General features: G+C 38.8%; 1 protein-coding gene across 1 annotated transcript; it reads left to right on the forward strand.

Annotated features, from left to right (window-relative positions):
• Nucleotides 1-9771: 9771 nt before the first annotated feature.
• LOC136222598 (uncharacterized) lies at nt 9772-13474 on the forward strand. Its single transcript, XM_066010352.1, has 9 exons — nt 9772-9858; nt 10836-10988; nt 11423-11535; nt 11610-11653; nt 11744-11829; nt 11919-12027; nt 12583-12596; nt 13006-13107; nt 13253-13474. The coding sequence occupies exons 1-9, from the start codon at nt 9772-9774 to the stop codon at nt 13370-13372; spliced, it is 828 nt and encodes a 275-aa protein (XP_065866424.1). The 3' UTR covers nt 13373-13474.
• Nucleotides 13475-13505: the final 31 nt, after the last annotated feature.

Here is a 13505-nt window from a genome sequence, read left to right on the forward strand (position 1 = left end):
GATCAAATCTGGAAGGGAGATCTGGAGTTCTCCATTATAGACGGTCAATTGGCCTATAATATCATCCTGGGTCGCCCTTTCATCTCCGAAGCAGCGGCTCTCATCTCCATCCGCCATCTAACCATTTACATCCCCACGGCCAAAGGAGGAGTAATGGTCAGAGGAAATCAAAAAGTTGCTCAGGAGACATATTCGGCATCCTTGATGATTCGCCCACAGTCTAAAGATGAGGAAGATGAGGAACTTGTCACAATGGCTCTGGGTGAAACAGAGATGTACCTTATGGCGGATGAAAAGCAGGTACGAATTGCTAAAGGGCTAGGAGGTGAGATTAAGGAGGATATTATAAAAGTTCTCCATGAGTCAGAGGATGTTTTTGTATGGAAGGATGAGATTCTCCCAGGGATTAATCCGGATGTGATCACTCATAAGCTCAATATTGCCAAAGACGCGGTCCCAATAGCACAAAAGCGGAGAAATCATGGTCCTGAGAGACAGAAAGTAATAGAAGAGGAGATTTCTAAGCTGAAAAAGGCGGACGCCATCGAAGAAGTACTTTACACACAATGGCTGGCGAATGTGGTACTAGTCAAAAAGGCAGGCGGATCATACCGCATGTGTATTGACTTCACAGATCTCAACAAAGCTTGTCCCAAAGACAACTACCCACTGCCGTGTATTGATATTCTAGTAGATGGAACCGCATGACACGCCATGTATTCCTTCACTGACGTGAAGTCTAGCTATCACCAGATCCCGATGGAACCTTCCGACAGGATCAAGAATTCATTCGTGACTCACCAGGCAACTTATTGCTTCAAGGTCATGCCCTTTGGGCTTAAAAATGCAGGGGCAACCTATCAACGGATGATGAACAAAATATTCGAAGGAAGCAAAGGTGATAACTTTTCTGTCTACGTGGATGATATGATCATCAAGAGTTCCACTGTAGAAAAGCACACGGATGATATAAGGGAGATCCTGGGCATACTCCGACATCACAACATTAAACTGAATCCAGAGAAGTGTACCTTTGGGGCGACATATGGAAAATTCTTGGGATTCATGATCAGCCAAAAAGGGGTGAGCCTAAACCCAGATAAAGTTAAAGCAGTCTTGGATATGAAAACACCACAGAACATCAGAGAAGTACAACGTCTAAATGGGCGTATTGTGGCCTTGGGCAGGTTCATCTCTTGTTCAGCTCGCAGATGTCAACCCTTCTACGAGGTGATCAAAAAACAAAAGACATTCGAGTGGAATAAGGACTGTAAGCAAGCTTTCGAAGGAATCAAACGATTTCTCACGGAACCACCTCTGATGAGTCGGCCCTTGAAAGGTGAGAATCTTTACATGTATGTCTCAGTTATCGATAAAGCTGTTTGCACAGTCATGATCAGGGAAGAGGATGGACAACAGTATCCAATCTACTACGTGAGCAAAGTGTTAAAAGACGCCGAGACCCGATACTCCAAATTGGATAAAATGGCTTTGGCCGTTGTCACCACCTCAATACGTCTCAGGCCCTACTTTCAGGCACATACTGTCATAGTCCGCACAAGCATACCCATGAGGAAAGTATTGCAAAAGCCAGAAACTTCGGGGAGATTGATGGAGTGGGCCATCCGCTTAGGAGAATTTGATGTTCGTTATGAAAGTCGATCTGCCCTGAAAAGTCAAGTCTTGGCAGACTTTGTGAATGAATTCACTGAAGAAGGTATTAATCTCCCCAAATCTAAGATCGAAGAATGGACGATGTATACAGATGGGGCTTCTTCGGCGGAAGGTGCAGGTATAGGCATCGTGATCAAAGGTCCCCAATATATTAAACTACATTACGCTGCAAAATTGGACTTCCTTGCAACCAACAATGCAGCGGAGTACGAGGCCTTAATATTGGGACTACGCCTGTTAAAAGAGATCACTCCCGAGCGGATCGTGATCTATAGTGATTCGAAGCTAATGGTCAACCAGGTAATCAAAAATTTTGAGGTAAAAGATGAAGTCCTAGCCAAATACGTGGAAGAGGTTAAAAAATTGCTGAAGCACCTCGAAGTTAAAGAAACCAAGTGGGAGCTGGTCCATGTGCCCCGAGGATCTAACACCGAGGCCGATCACCTAGCTAAAATGGCTTCAAGCAAGGAGCATTGGGCGGATCTACAGTGCCTGTTCGAGGTCAAGATATCACCGGCTTACGCCTCAGAAGTGGTATCCTTACTTGCATCCGTTGAAGATGATTGGAGGTCACCAATCCGCCAGTACCTGATAGATGAAACTTTGCCTCAGGACAAAGAAGAGGCTCGACGGACGGTAAGAAAGGCAGCCTATTTCTCCGTGATAAATGATTGCCTATACAGAAAATCTTTTGGCCATCCCTGGTTGAAATGCATCGTGATGGAAGAGGGACAACGGATCCTCAAGGAGTTGCATGAAGGCACTTGTGGAGCCCATGAGGCATCTGCCTCCATTTTGAAGAAGTCCAGATTAGCAGGATTTTACTGGCCCACGACGGAACTTGATGCCCAAAAGTTAGTAGAGTCTTGTCATAATTGTCATGTTCATGCAAATGAATCTCACACAGCTAACCACCTTCAAAGACCCATCATCGAAGGTCGGCCCTTTGCAGTTTGGGGGATTGATATCGTTGGTCCCTTTCCTCCTACCAAAAGACAAAGGAAGTATGTGGTGGTGGCTGTGGATCATTTTACTAAATGGGTAGAGGCCGAAGCTGTCTCCTCTATCAACGCCGAACGAATGGTGGAGTTCGTCAAGGATAATATCGTTGGAAGGTACGGGGTTCCCCACACGATTATCACTGACAATGGAACGCAATTCAATTGTGGAGAGTTCAAAACTTTTTGTGAAAAGTTGGGCATTCAAAACAGGTTCGCCTCTGTTTACTATCCCCAAACTAATGGGGTGACCGAGGTTACAAATCGGACGATCGTTAAAGGAATAAAGAAAAGGTTGGGGGAGCATAACAAAAAGTGGGCTGATCAGTTAATGAGCGTCCTATGGGCGTATCGAACCACTCCACGAACAGCCACGGGCGAAACACCATTCGCCCTTTCTCATGGCGTGGAAGCTGTAATCCCTGTGGAGATACAGGTCCCTAGTGACAGAGTCGCATTCTATTTCGAGGATAAAAATAGCCAAAGGTTGAGGGAAAGTCTCGATCAAGTGGAGGAGAAGAGGGAAAAGGCATATGTGCACATGGCAGCTTACAAGCAGCGGATCACAGCTTATCATGATAAAAATGCAAAGCCTGTAAGTCTAGATGTGGGAGATCTCGTGCTCCGGAAAGCGGATAAAATCCAATCTATGGAAGGAAGAGGAAAGCTGGGGATCACCTGGACAGGCCCATACAGAATAGTCACCAAGATTGGGGCCGCCACATTTAGAATTCAAGACATGGAGGGGAACACACTGCCACGTACGTGGAACATCCAAAACCTCCGCAAATATTTCGCCAGAAAATAGAATGTAATCAAGGTCTTGAGTACTCTTTTTCCTTTAGTAAGTTTTTACCCCATGAGGTTTTTCTTATTAAAGGTTTTAATGAGGCTCACATATAAGACCCACTTGCTATAATCAGGCGCATCACCATTCAATAAAAAGCAACTTTTGTCCTATCAATTCTTTTTTAAGTATTTTTTTGTAGCAATATAAATATTCCAGATTAAAAAAGAAGGGGGGCCAACAAACGCATTCTAATGCTATCATGGCATAAATTACTTTCTCCTCAAAGATAGGAGAACAATCTCAGCGGCAGATCTATCTACCTCAAAGATAGGAAACAAATTGATCCCCGTCAGAGATAGAGTTAAAACATTTCTCAAACGTGAGATCTTTACACTCTCCTATACTCTTTCCAAAGGGGAGTTCGAAGTCCTAGTGGAAGATCATTCACCTCAAAGATAGGAAGCCAATCGATCGCCTAAGGCAGCTTAATTCCCTCTAAAGGAATAAAAGCTTCAGGCCTTCACAAAGGCTCACACTCCGAGGTATGGCTGGCCACCTACTTCGAATCTATCCGAAAAACTTAAAAGATTTACTTGCTGAAAAAGCGTAAAGTAAAGATAAATGGTTGTAGCACGGATTAAAATAAAAATTGTACTTAGTTTTACAAAGAACTAAACATCTATAGGAGCATCCTCCTTAGCATCTTTCACACCAGATGCGCCCTCCAGTGAGGCTTCCTTCTCTACAGAAATAGTTCCCTCCTGAGGAATGGTGCAATCAGTTATCAGCTCCTCACCCTTATCATCCGCCTTCTGGGACACTTCATCAAGGCCCTCTGATTCAAGATCGACAAGGGGTTTACTCTCTTCGGCAGAACCATTCATCACTTTGCGAATGTGATCACGGATGAAGTCCTTGACATTCGGGATTTTGCGATACTTAAGACAAACTTCCACGTCAGGAACCACGTACTCCGGATCAGTAAAATCAATCTCAGGATGAGCAAGTTGAACATACGCCATGATCCATTCACCATAATAGTAAGCTCGTTCCCCTGCCAGGATCTCCATGTCCAGTAAGGCAGCCTTATGCTCTTTAGCATCCGCATCTATCTTCTCCTTCAATCTAAGGATCGCAGCATCCTTACTCTCATTAAGAGCAACGACGGAAGCAGCATTCGCATTGGCAACAACAAGCTCTTTCTCTAATCTTTTTATGGTTGCCTTGTCCGCCACTCTTTAGAGGAGATCCGCTTCCATAGCACGCATGCGAGTGTATACCTATCAAGGCAAAAGCCGATTCAAACAAAAGAATAAAAACAAACTCTCCCTAAAGGAGATCACTCTTTCATCCAAAAATGCAAAAAGAGATAGAAGAAACCTACCGTGAGAAGCTCTGTTTTTCCCATCTGGACATGAGCTGATCCAGAGATCTTATTTTGACTCTCTCGTACCTCTCCTAGTTGACCAAGAGCTTCGTCCAAATTGTTGATGACGGATTCATTCTTTAAAGATCCTTTGTCACCATATTTGGCGAACCAGTAACCTCCTAAGTCCGGCTTCACCACCTATACATGGATTAAGAAGCAGAAAAATAAGATCCAAGTAAGAGAAAAGAAAATGATAAGATAGATGCACCTCTTCAAGCCTCGCCACTGGTTTCTCGGCTCTCATGGCATCCGCCAGTAGCTTCCCTCCACTGGTGGACACATATTTCTTCTTCTTTGGGAGAGGAGGATCAACCATATCACCAGCAGGACGCTTCTCAGAACTCTTGCGGGGATCCGCTACCTGCCCCTTCTTTCGAGCCTTTTCCTCCTTCTGTTTCTTGCGTATCTCTACAAGGGCGCGACTGGCCTCAGATAAACCCCTGGCAAGGGAACAATAAAATAATCAAAGTTCAGGGAAAAACAAAGTTACCTTCATCAAGTTGTGTAAACTTCGCGTAAGTGATCTTGTCCCCTTCCCGGCGGATCAAGGGAATGTCATTCATCATGAATTCCAAGGCGTCAGCGTATGTCCAGGCATCCACCTTGATACTTTTCATGAGATCCGCCACTTCCTCATCACTGTCCGTCAATATACGCATGTCTCCAGCCATATGCAAAGGTTTGGCATTCCAAACCGACGGGAATCCTAGAGATTCGCCCTCTCTTATCTTTACAAAGAAAAATCTTTCGTCCCAAAGATGGACATTTGACATCTTACCGCAGAAGGTCGAATAAGTCTTGAATTTAGCGAAGGTGAAAAAAGATTCGGCCTTTCGCTTCGTTGGTTTGTGAAGAGATCGAAAGACACGAGGGTTACATACTACCCCTAAGTTCGAAGCTAAATAACAATCCAGAGCCAGATCTAACCAGCCATTGGAATGCAGCTGGCAGACAGTGATTCCAAAGTATGCCAGGATATCCGCCATCATCTTAGGAAGAGGAAGCCGAAACCCTCTTTCTACATGACAACTGTACACAGACAGATATCCCCTTGGAGGACAAGTGGGTCGCTGATGAGCAGCCGCCAATTCAGTCTCATAATTTTTAATCCATGGATAGCGATTTGCCAGATTCGCCAGATCCGCGGCGCTCATACGAGACGGAGTGGACTCCGCACGTGGCGCCTTTTTCCTAAACGGGGCTGAAGAAGAAACCTCCATCCCAGAAAATTGTCTAGAATCTATCGCCGGAACAATACGGGTAACGGCGACGGGAAGGTTCTGAGTCCTACCAAAACGAGTTCGATAGCTACTACACGCTGAGTTATACAACTCGACTAGGTCGCAACTGGCAGTACCTTCGGAAGAATTGGAATTTTACGAAGAGGTAGTCCAGCTAATTATGGTTCCAGAGGAGGTGGTCAAATTAAAGAGTTCGAAGGTAGACTCATAAGAAGAAGAACTCCTAAACATTCAGAAAACAGAGCGAAAAGATTCACTTACATAAGAGTTAAAGGCTTTGAGGATTCCGAACTCCAGAAAAGGCTCTGAAAAACTCGAAGAAAGACGAAAGAAGAAGACGCAAATGAAGTGGAAAGAGAAAGGGGAGATGGAAGAAGGTGTTTTCTCTTCCCTCGAGCAGCGCGCCTATGACACCTGTCACCCAACGAATGACATTGAACAGAGTGACCATCAACGCGAGTCATCATGATGACGCGCGAAGAAGCTCAAAAGCCCTAAAGGACTTCAAAGGAACTTTAGGGGGGCTTCTGATAACATCGGGATATTATCCAAAGGATCAAAAGAGATATTTACCCAAATGATCACGTATTGAACCGGTCAAAGAAGGCAATGGCGTATCAAGCAAGACATCCGATGGGCGGATCACCGAGACTTCGCCACACGAGACCCGTAGTCAAACCTACGTGAAATCCGCCGTCACCCTTCGATCCGCCAGCTGAACAGGTGAGCCGATTCCTCAATAAAGGCAATTAATGGACTATTAATGAGCTAACGGACATACTTAAAGGAAACCAGTAACCGCCATTAATGAAGCATTAATGGAGACTTTCTAGTTACCAAGGGTTACAACTACTTGACTATATATAGCTTGCATCTCAAGCTATCAAGGTACACATTCACACAACCCTAGAAACCCTACTTTGTCAATTCAGCTTATTCCTCCATCTCTTATACTGACTTTGGCATCGGAGCTTCCCCCGTCGAACCCAACGACGCCCCCACAGGGACGGAAGCTAATCGGAAGTTCTCCACTAGTCATCAATATTACATGTAATTAAATTTAATTATTCAAAGATACATTTTTAATTCATTTTTCTATCTTAGTTTTTATTTCCAAATTTAGTTTGACAAAATGAAAAAGAAAAAGAAAAAACGCATCGTTAAAAAAATAGATATTGCAATAACAGTTTTCTTTAATTTTATTTAATTTAACTCTTCCTCTGTATTTTTTCATTTTTATTAATAATACTCGGGTTGTTGGAAGTGTGCTGGGGTGCCAACCTAGTTGAGATGTCCGGCCCTTCCTTCACGTCCCAACCTTTCATTGAAAAAAACATATTGCAATAACAGAAAAGATAGAAAAGTTTTAATTTGACATAACGAAAAAATATATATATAACTATTTGTAATTAATTTTTTCATAATTTTTCTAATCAAATTATCAAAATTTAAATATTTAATTGTAACTTTTTATAATTTTAAAATTTTAAAAATATTTTAACAATATTAACCTATACTACCAAAAAAATATATATTAACCTATTAAACTTTAATTTAAGCTTATATTGCAATCATTTTTTTTATAGTTACCATTAAAACAATCCTAAACAACCAATTTTTGGTTGATACATTACTAAATTAAACAAATTAGCCATTTAACCATTTGTAATTAACTTTTTCATAATTTTTCTAATCAAATTATCAAAAACTCAAAGATTTAACATTGATTTGAAACTTTTATCATTTTAAAATTATAAAATACAATTTGACAATATTAACCTATGCTATAACATAATATATTAACCTAGGTATTATAAAAAAAACAATATTAACCTATTAAAATAAACCATTTTTATATAATACATTTTTTTATTATTACAAAAATTAACCTATACAATAGAAGAAACAATATTAACCTATTAAAATAAAGTTATTAAGTCAACTACAAAATGCAAGTTTCAATAAAAAAAAATATAATATTATCTAATATCAAGGTGGTTGAAATGAAATTGGAAGTATGATCAGGAGAAGAGAAGACAGATCCTAACGTTAATTTAGAGGGAAATTTATATAAAGGTAAATTGGTGTTTTCATTTCAAGTGGGTCTCATTTATTAATCAGAAAAAGTGAAAAGTGATGACGTGCCAACATTGATTTGCGTTGATTGGTCACAAATACCGGTTGTACATTTTAATGGGAAGTCACCATAAGATTGTACAATTTAGTATGCAAAATTGAAGGTTGTACACCACATATTAATTAACCTTATAAAAAATAGGGTAAATTTCAAAAAAAACCCCTGTGGTTTCACTTTTTTGCCAAAAAAGGACTGTGGTTTTTTTCGTTTCAAATACAAGACTGTGGTTTATTCCGTTACACTATTTACGGATTTGGTGAAGATGTCGTTAATTTGTTGACGTGGCTGAAGGGCAATTATGGGTTTTTAAAAAAATTGGGATAAATTTTTTTTAAAAAAACCCTGTGGTTTCACTTTTTTTGCAGAAAAAGGATTGTGGTTTTTTTCTTTTCAAATACAGGACTGTGATTTATTCCATTACACTATTTACGGATTTGGTGACGATGTCGTTTATTTGCAGACGTGGCTGAAAGGCAAATATGAGTTTTTTTAAAAAATTGACTATAAAAGGCCTTGAACAACCATGTGAGATTGCGCTCATGTGAGATTTTATAGTCAATATTGTAGCCACAAAATAGTTATAAAAAATTCATCGGTAAATATTGTAGACCCAAAATAGTTATAAAAAATTTATTGATCAATTTTTTTAAAAATCCATATTTACTCTTCAGCCACGTTAGCAAATAAACGACATCTTCACCAAATCCGTAAATAGTGTAAAGAATAAATCACAGTCCTGTATTTGAAAAGAAAAAAACCATAGTCCTTTTTTTGCAAAAAAAGTGAAACCACAGGTTTTTTTTTTAAATTTACCCTAATTTTTTTAAAAACCCATAATTGCCCTTCAGCCACGTCAGCAAATTAACGACATCTTCACCAAATCCGTAAATAGTGTAACGGAATAAACCACAGTTCTGTATTTGAAACGAAAAAAACCACAGTCCTTTTTTGGCAAAAAAGTGAAACCACAGGGTTTTTTTTTGAAATTAACCCTAAAAAAATATGCATTAACCTATACTATAAAAAAAAAAACATATTAACTTATTAAAACAAACCATTTTTTTTTGTCGTAATATGTTTTTTATGGCAAAGTGCAGTGATTCATGCTATTTGGGTAATCTAGAAGGTAAGAAATAACTATATATTCAATGATGTATCGGTTGATATCTCATTCACTCTACGACTTATTTGGAAAGGAGTGCGGGATGCAGATTTTTTCAATCATGGGGTAACGGGCTCAACCAGGGATACACAGATTTTGTTAACGATTTGGCATTTAGGGAAGGGATGCCCCTCCCTTATGTTGCCAGTTCGTAACTTGGGCATCTCCGCCACAGGGCTGGACAAAAGTAAATACAGACGGTTCCTCTTCAACTACAGCATCTGGCGCAGGGGGGATTTTTAGGAACTCGAGAGGGTTTCCGAGAGGTTGCTATGCACTGAAATTAGAGACATGTGATGCTCTTTTTGCTGAAATAAAAGCAGTCATATACGCAATTAAAATGGATGCGAATCGACATTGGTTTCCACTTTGGATAGAGTCGGATTCGTTGGTAACAGTGAATCTGCTAAAGAGCCGCAGCAAAGAGGTTCCATGACAGCTTATGGCTGATTGGCTTCATTGTTTAACTATAATTAATAACCAATTGGTGTGTGTATCTCACATTTTTAGAGAGGATAACTCAGTTGCTGACTGTCTGGCACGTAAAGGGGCTAGTGATATGGGGGAACAGTGGTGGGATAGCTATCCACCGTTTTGTTCTGAATATGTTTTTAATGACTTCAATAGAACTTCATATAGGCGATATTGTTAAGTTTGGTTTTGGACCTGTTGTCCAATTTTTCATTTTTTTCATTCTTTATTTTTGCAATTTGTAATTCTTTTCTTTTCATTTAATAAAATTTAGGGGTTTGGAGGTTGTGGATAGGGGCTGATGCCAACCTAGTTGGGATGAGTCTAGCCTCTCAACCTTCTTGCTCTCTGCCTTTACTTAAAAAAATGTTTTTTATATTATTATAAAAATTAACATATACTATAAAATAAACAATATTAATATATTAAAATAAAGTTATTAAGTTTTGCAAAATGTAAGTTCCAATCAAAACATATAACGCTATCTAATATCAAGCTCATGTACAAAAAGTTGAAGAAGTTGGAAGACGACACTTGTTCAAGGAATCAACACCCGACCAAAATATTTATACATATATGATTTCCTAGACAACAACACTTTAAAAGGTAATCCTTATCCAAGTTAATATAACCAATTATCATGTCATACAAACTAATATTAAGCCTTGAAGACAACCATAGAAGTGAAATAGATGTTACGAGGAAATCAACCAAAAACTATATCAGTAGCATGTAGATTTTAAAGTTAAACATTTTGAATATAAAGTTTGATGATAGAGAATAGAAAGCACAGTCATAAAAGATTAGTCCCAACAGGGGTAGGGTGGGGTTGGGAGTCAATGAGTTAGATATGTAAATGAACCGCTTTAATTGGGCTAGATTTGTAATTGGCCCTATAATTGCCACATGTAGTTTGAATAAAAATGCTTAAAGGAACGACAGCGTTTTGAGAACCAGGTTGTACTTATTGATAAGTTGGAGAGTGATGTAGGAGAGCCATTGATTTTAAGCGAGAGGAAGGAGAAACAACAGAAAGATAAAATGGAAGTAGCCGTTAAAACCCTCTTCTTGGGCTTAAACCCCAAGGTAAACTTTTCTTTTTCCTTCCATTTTCCTTTGAACTGATACGAATTATTCATTTCAATTCTTCAATTCAATCACCAGCTGCAGTGCTGAACTTGTTTGCTTCAATTTCTTTAACAAGTATGGTCTCGATTATATGTGGATGAATTTCATGTTTGTGAATGAATTTAACTTTCATTGATGGCTATGATGATTATGTTTATTGGCAAGCAACTCCGGGTATTTGTTGTAACTTAGGTCTTAATTATCATTTTCCCCCTTTTACAATGAACTACTAGGAGTCTAATTCAAATTATTGTATAGATTTCACCTAATTTCAGCTTCTTAATTGTCCCTGATAGTTTTTCTGAGCATTTGTTTTCCTCAAGTATATGATAATGGAATCATAATTGGTTGTTGAATTATGGGTGATTTTTGTCTTTCTCGGATGTGAGCAGTTATCAAATCACAAATATACACTGGATGCCATCGTTCCGAATCTTTCTTTCGAAAGATCATCTGTTTCGCATCGAACTAGATACAACAATCAAGGTTGTTTTGTGAGGTTAAGGTAAATTGATATGATCTGTGAACAAATTCTACAAGTTATTCCAAGTGAGGATCGATCTCATTAGTTCATTACAGGGATAACCGTAGATGCTTTTCACCAGTTTCTGCTGTAATATCAGGTCCTATTCCGTATTTCTCCTTCAAGTAGTGATTTTTCTTTTCGTCTTGCCTTGTTCAAATCTAATGACTTGCTCATCTACTTGAAACAGGCGCGCAAGATGTTGAGGTCTCTTCTTCTCAGTTTGAGGAATTTTCAGTAAGAGCTTCAAATGCAAATGAGAATGGAGAACTCCGGGTATGACCTGGCTGTTCTATTTCTTAACATAGATTTTTAAACTTTTGTATGTTTTTGCAATGTATCACTTTCATAACTTTCTTGAACAGATTAGTGTAGAGGTATCTGGTGCTGGAACTAGAGCAGTTTTTAACAATGTTTTTGACAAAATGGTTGCCGCTGCACAGCCAATTCCAGGCTTCCGAAGATCGAAGGGAGGTAAAACATCTAAGTTCAATATTTTTAGCTCTATTGTAGCTTAATTCTACAATCTTGATTGTCAAGTCAGTTTTTACTTAAGATGGCTTGTACGGGGCTTTCCCATTTATGCTTCTGTAAGTTGTAGTTCTTAGAGCAAAAATTTTACGGACCATTTTGGACACAACATGACCATCAACAATCCACGTGTGTTTGTTTTGGGATTGAAGATGATAACATGTTTCCTTTTCTTAATATCTTACAGCTGAGGCTTTCCTGAGGAGGATAGATTTGGTATTATTTTTTGGGAAAAGGAAATTTGTTATGAAAGTTTTTGTCTTATTTCTTTATTTAAAATGATATTTGTTGAGTTGAAATGATAATCTAATTGCTACTTCCAAAATATATGCCTCTGAAGTCATACTTGATCTTACTTAAGTTAAGTTGGGAATTATTTCTGTTAGATCATTTTTCTTTTGTTTCGTTTTTCTTCATTTCAACGAGTTTTCTAATAATTTTCTAACGAAATTCATTTGGTTGCTGCTCTTCTTATGTTGATGGCTGTGGGAGTAACAGGAAAGACACCTGATGTAAGTTTCTTTCTTTATACTCATCTTGATGCAGCTCTGATTAGCAAGTTAGCACTTTCATGGTGTTTAGCTGATTGTTCTCTCACCAAAACCATTTTATTCCTTTCGCCTATTTCCATCCGTCTTGATGGACTGATTGCACGAAAAATGGCCTTATGCAGAGAGAGAGAGAAAGAGAGAGAGAGAGAGAGTAATAACCTTTTGAATTTGATAACGGAATCATTAAGACATCATTTTCTTTCTCAAACTTGAAGAAGTTCATAATTCAGATGAAAAGGTTAGTCAACAAATGAGTTCTAAGTGACCAAATAATTACTTCAAATGCATACCGTCATATTGAGGAAAACGGAAATGTATGCGTTCATGTCAAAATGCTATATTTATACGATTGTTTTGACCTTTCTTGCAGATACCTCGGGACGTTTTGTTAGAAGTTCTTGGACCGTCAAAGGTATACAAGGAAGTGATCAAGAAAGTAATAAACTCTACTGTGGCTGAGTATGTTGAGAAGGTATGCAAAATGACAGTAGGCATGGTAGAATTGACTTGTTATACCCCATTTTGCTGTCTTATTCATTGGTTGAATTTTCGTTTTCTCGATGCTATGGATAAATTGAAGTTTTTTCCGAACTTCTCTTTGTTTTTACGTTCGGCAGGAGGGATTAAAAGTGATAAAAGACTTGAGAGTTGAGCAGAGCTTTGAAGAACTTGAAGACAAGTTTGAACCTGATGAGGAATTCAGCTTTGATGCTATCATTAGGCTTCAAACGAAATGAATGACCAAGATTTTCTAGTGTTGTAAAATTTTGTATTGTTCTGATTCAATCTTTGTAGAGATTTGCAAGAAAAATATAGTAAAAACTAAATTTATGTTGAAACTTGTCAATTTGGAATTTGGAAATTCAAGTT

This window comes from Euphorbia lathyris, chromosome 3, assembly GCF_963576675.1.
Source record: "Euphorbia lathyris chromosome 3, ddEupLath1.1, whole genome shotgun sequence".
Lineage (NCBI taxonomy): Eukaryota > Viridiplantae > Streptophyta > Magnoliopsida > Malpighiales > Euphorbiaceae > Euphorbia > Euphorbia lathyris.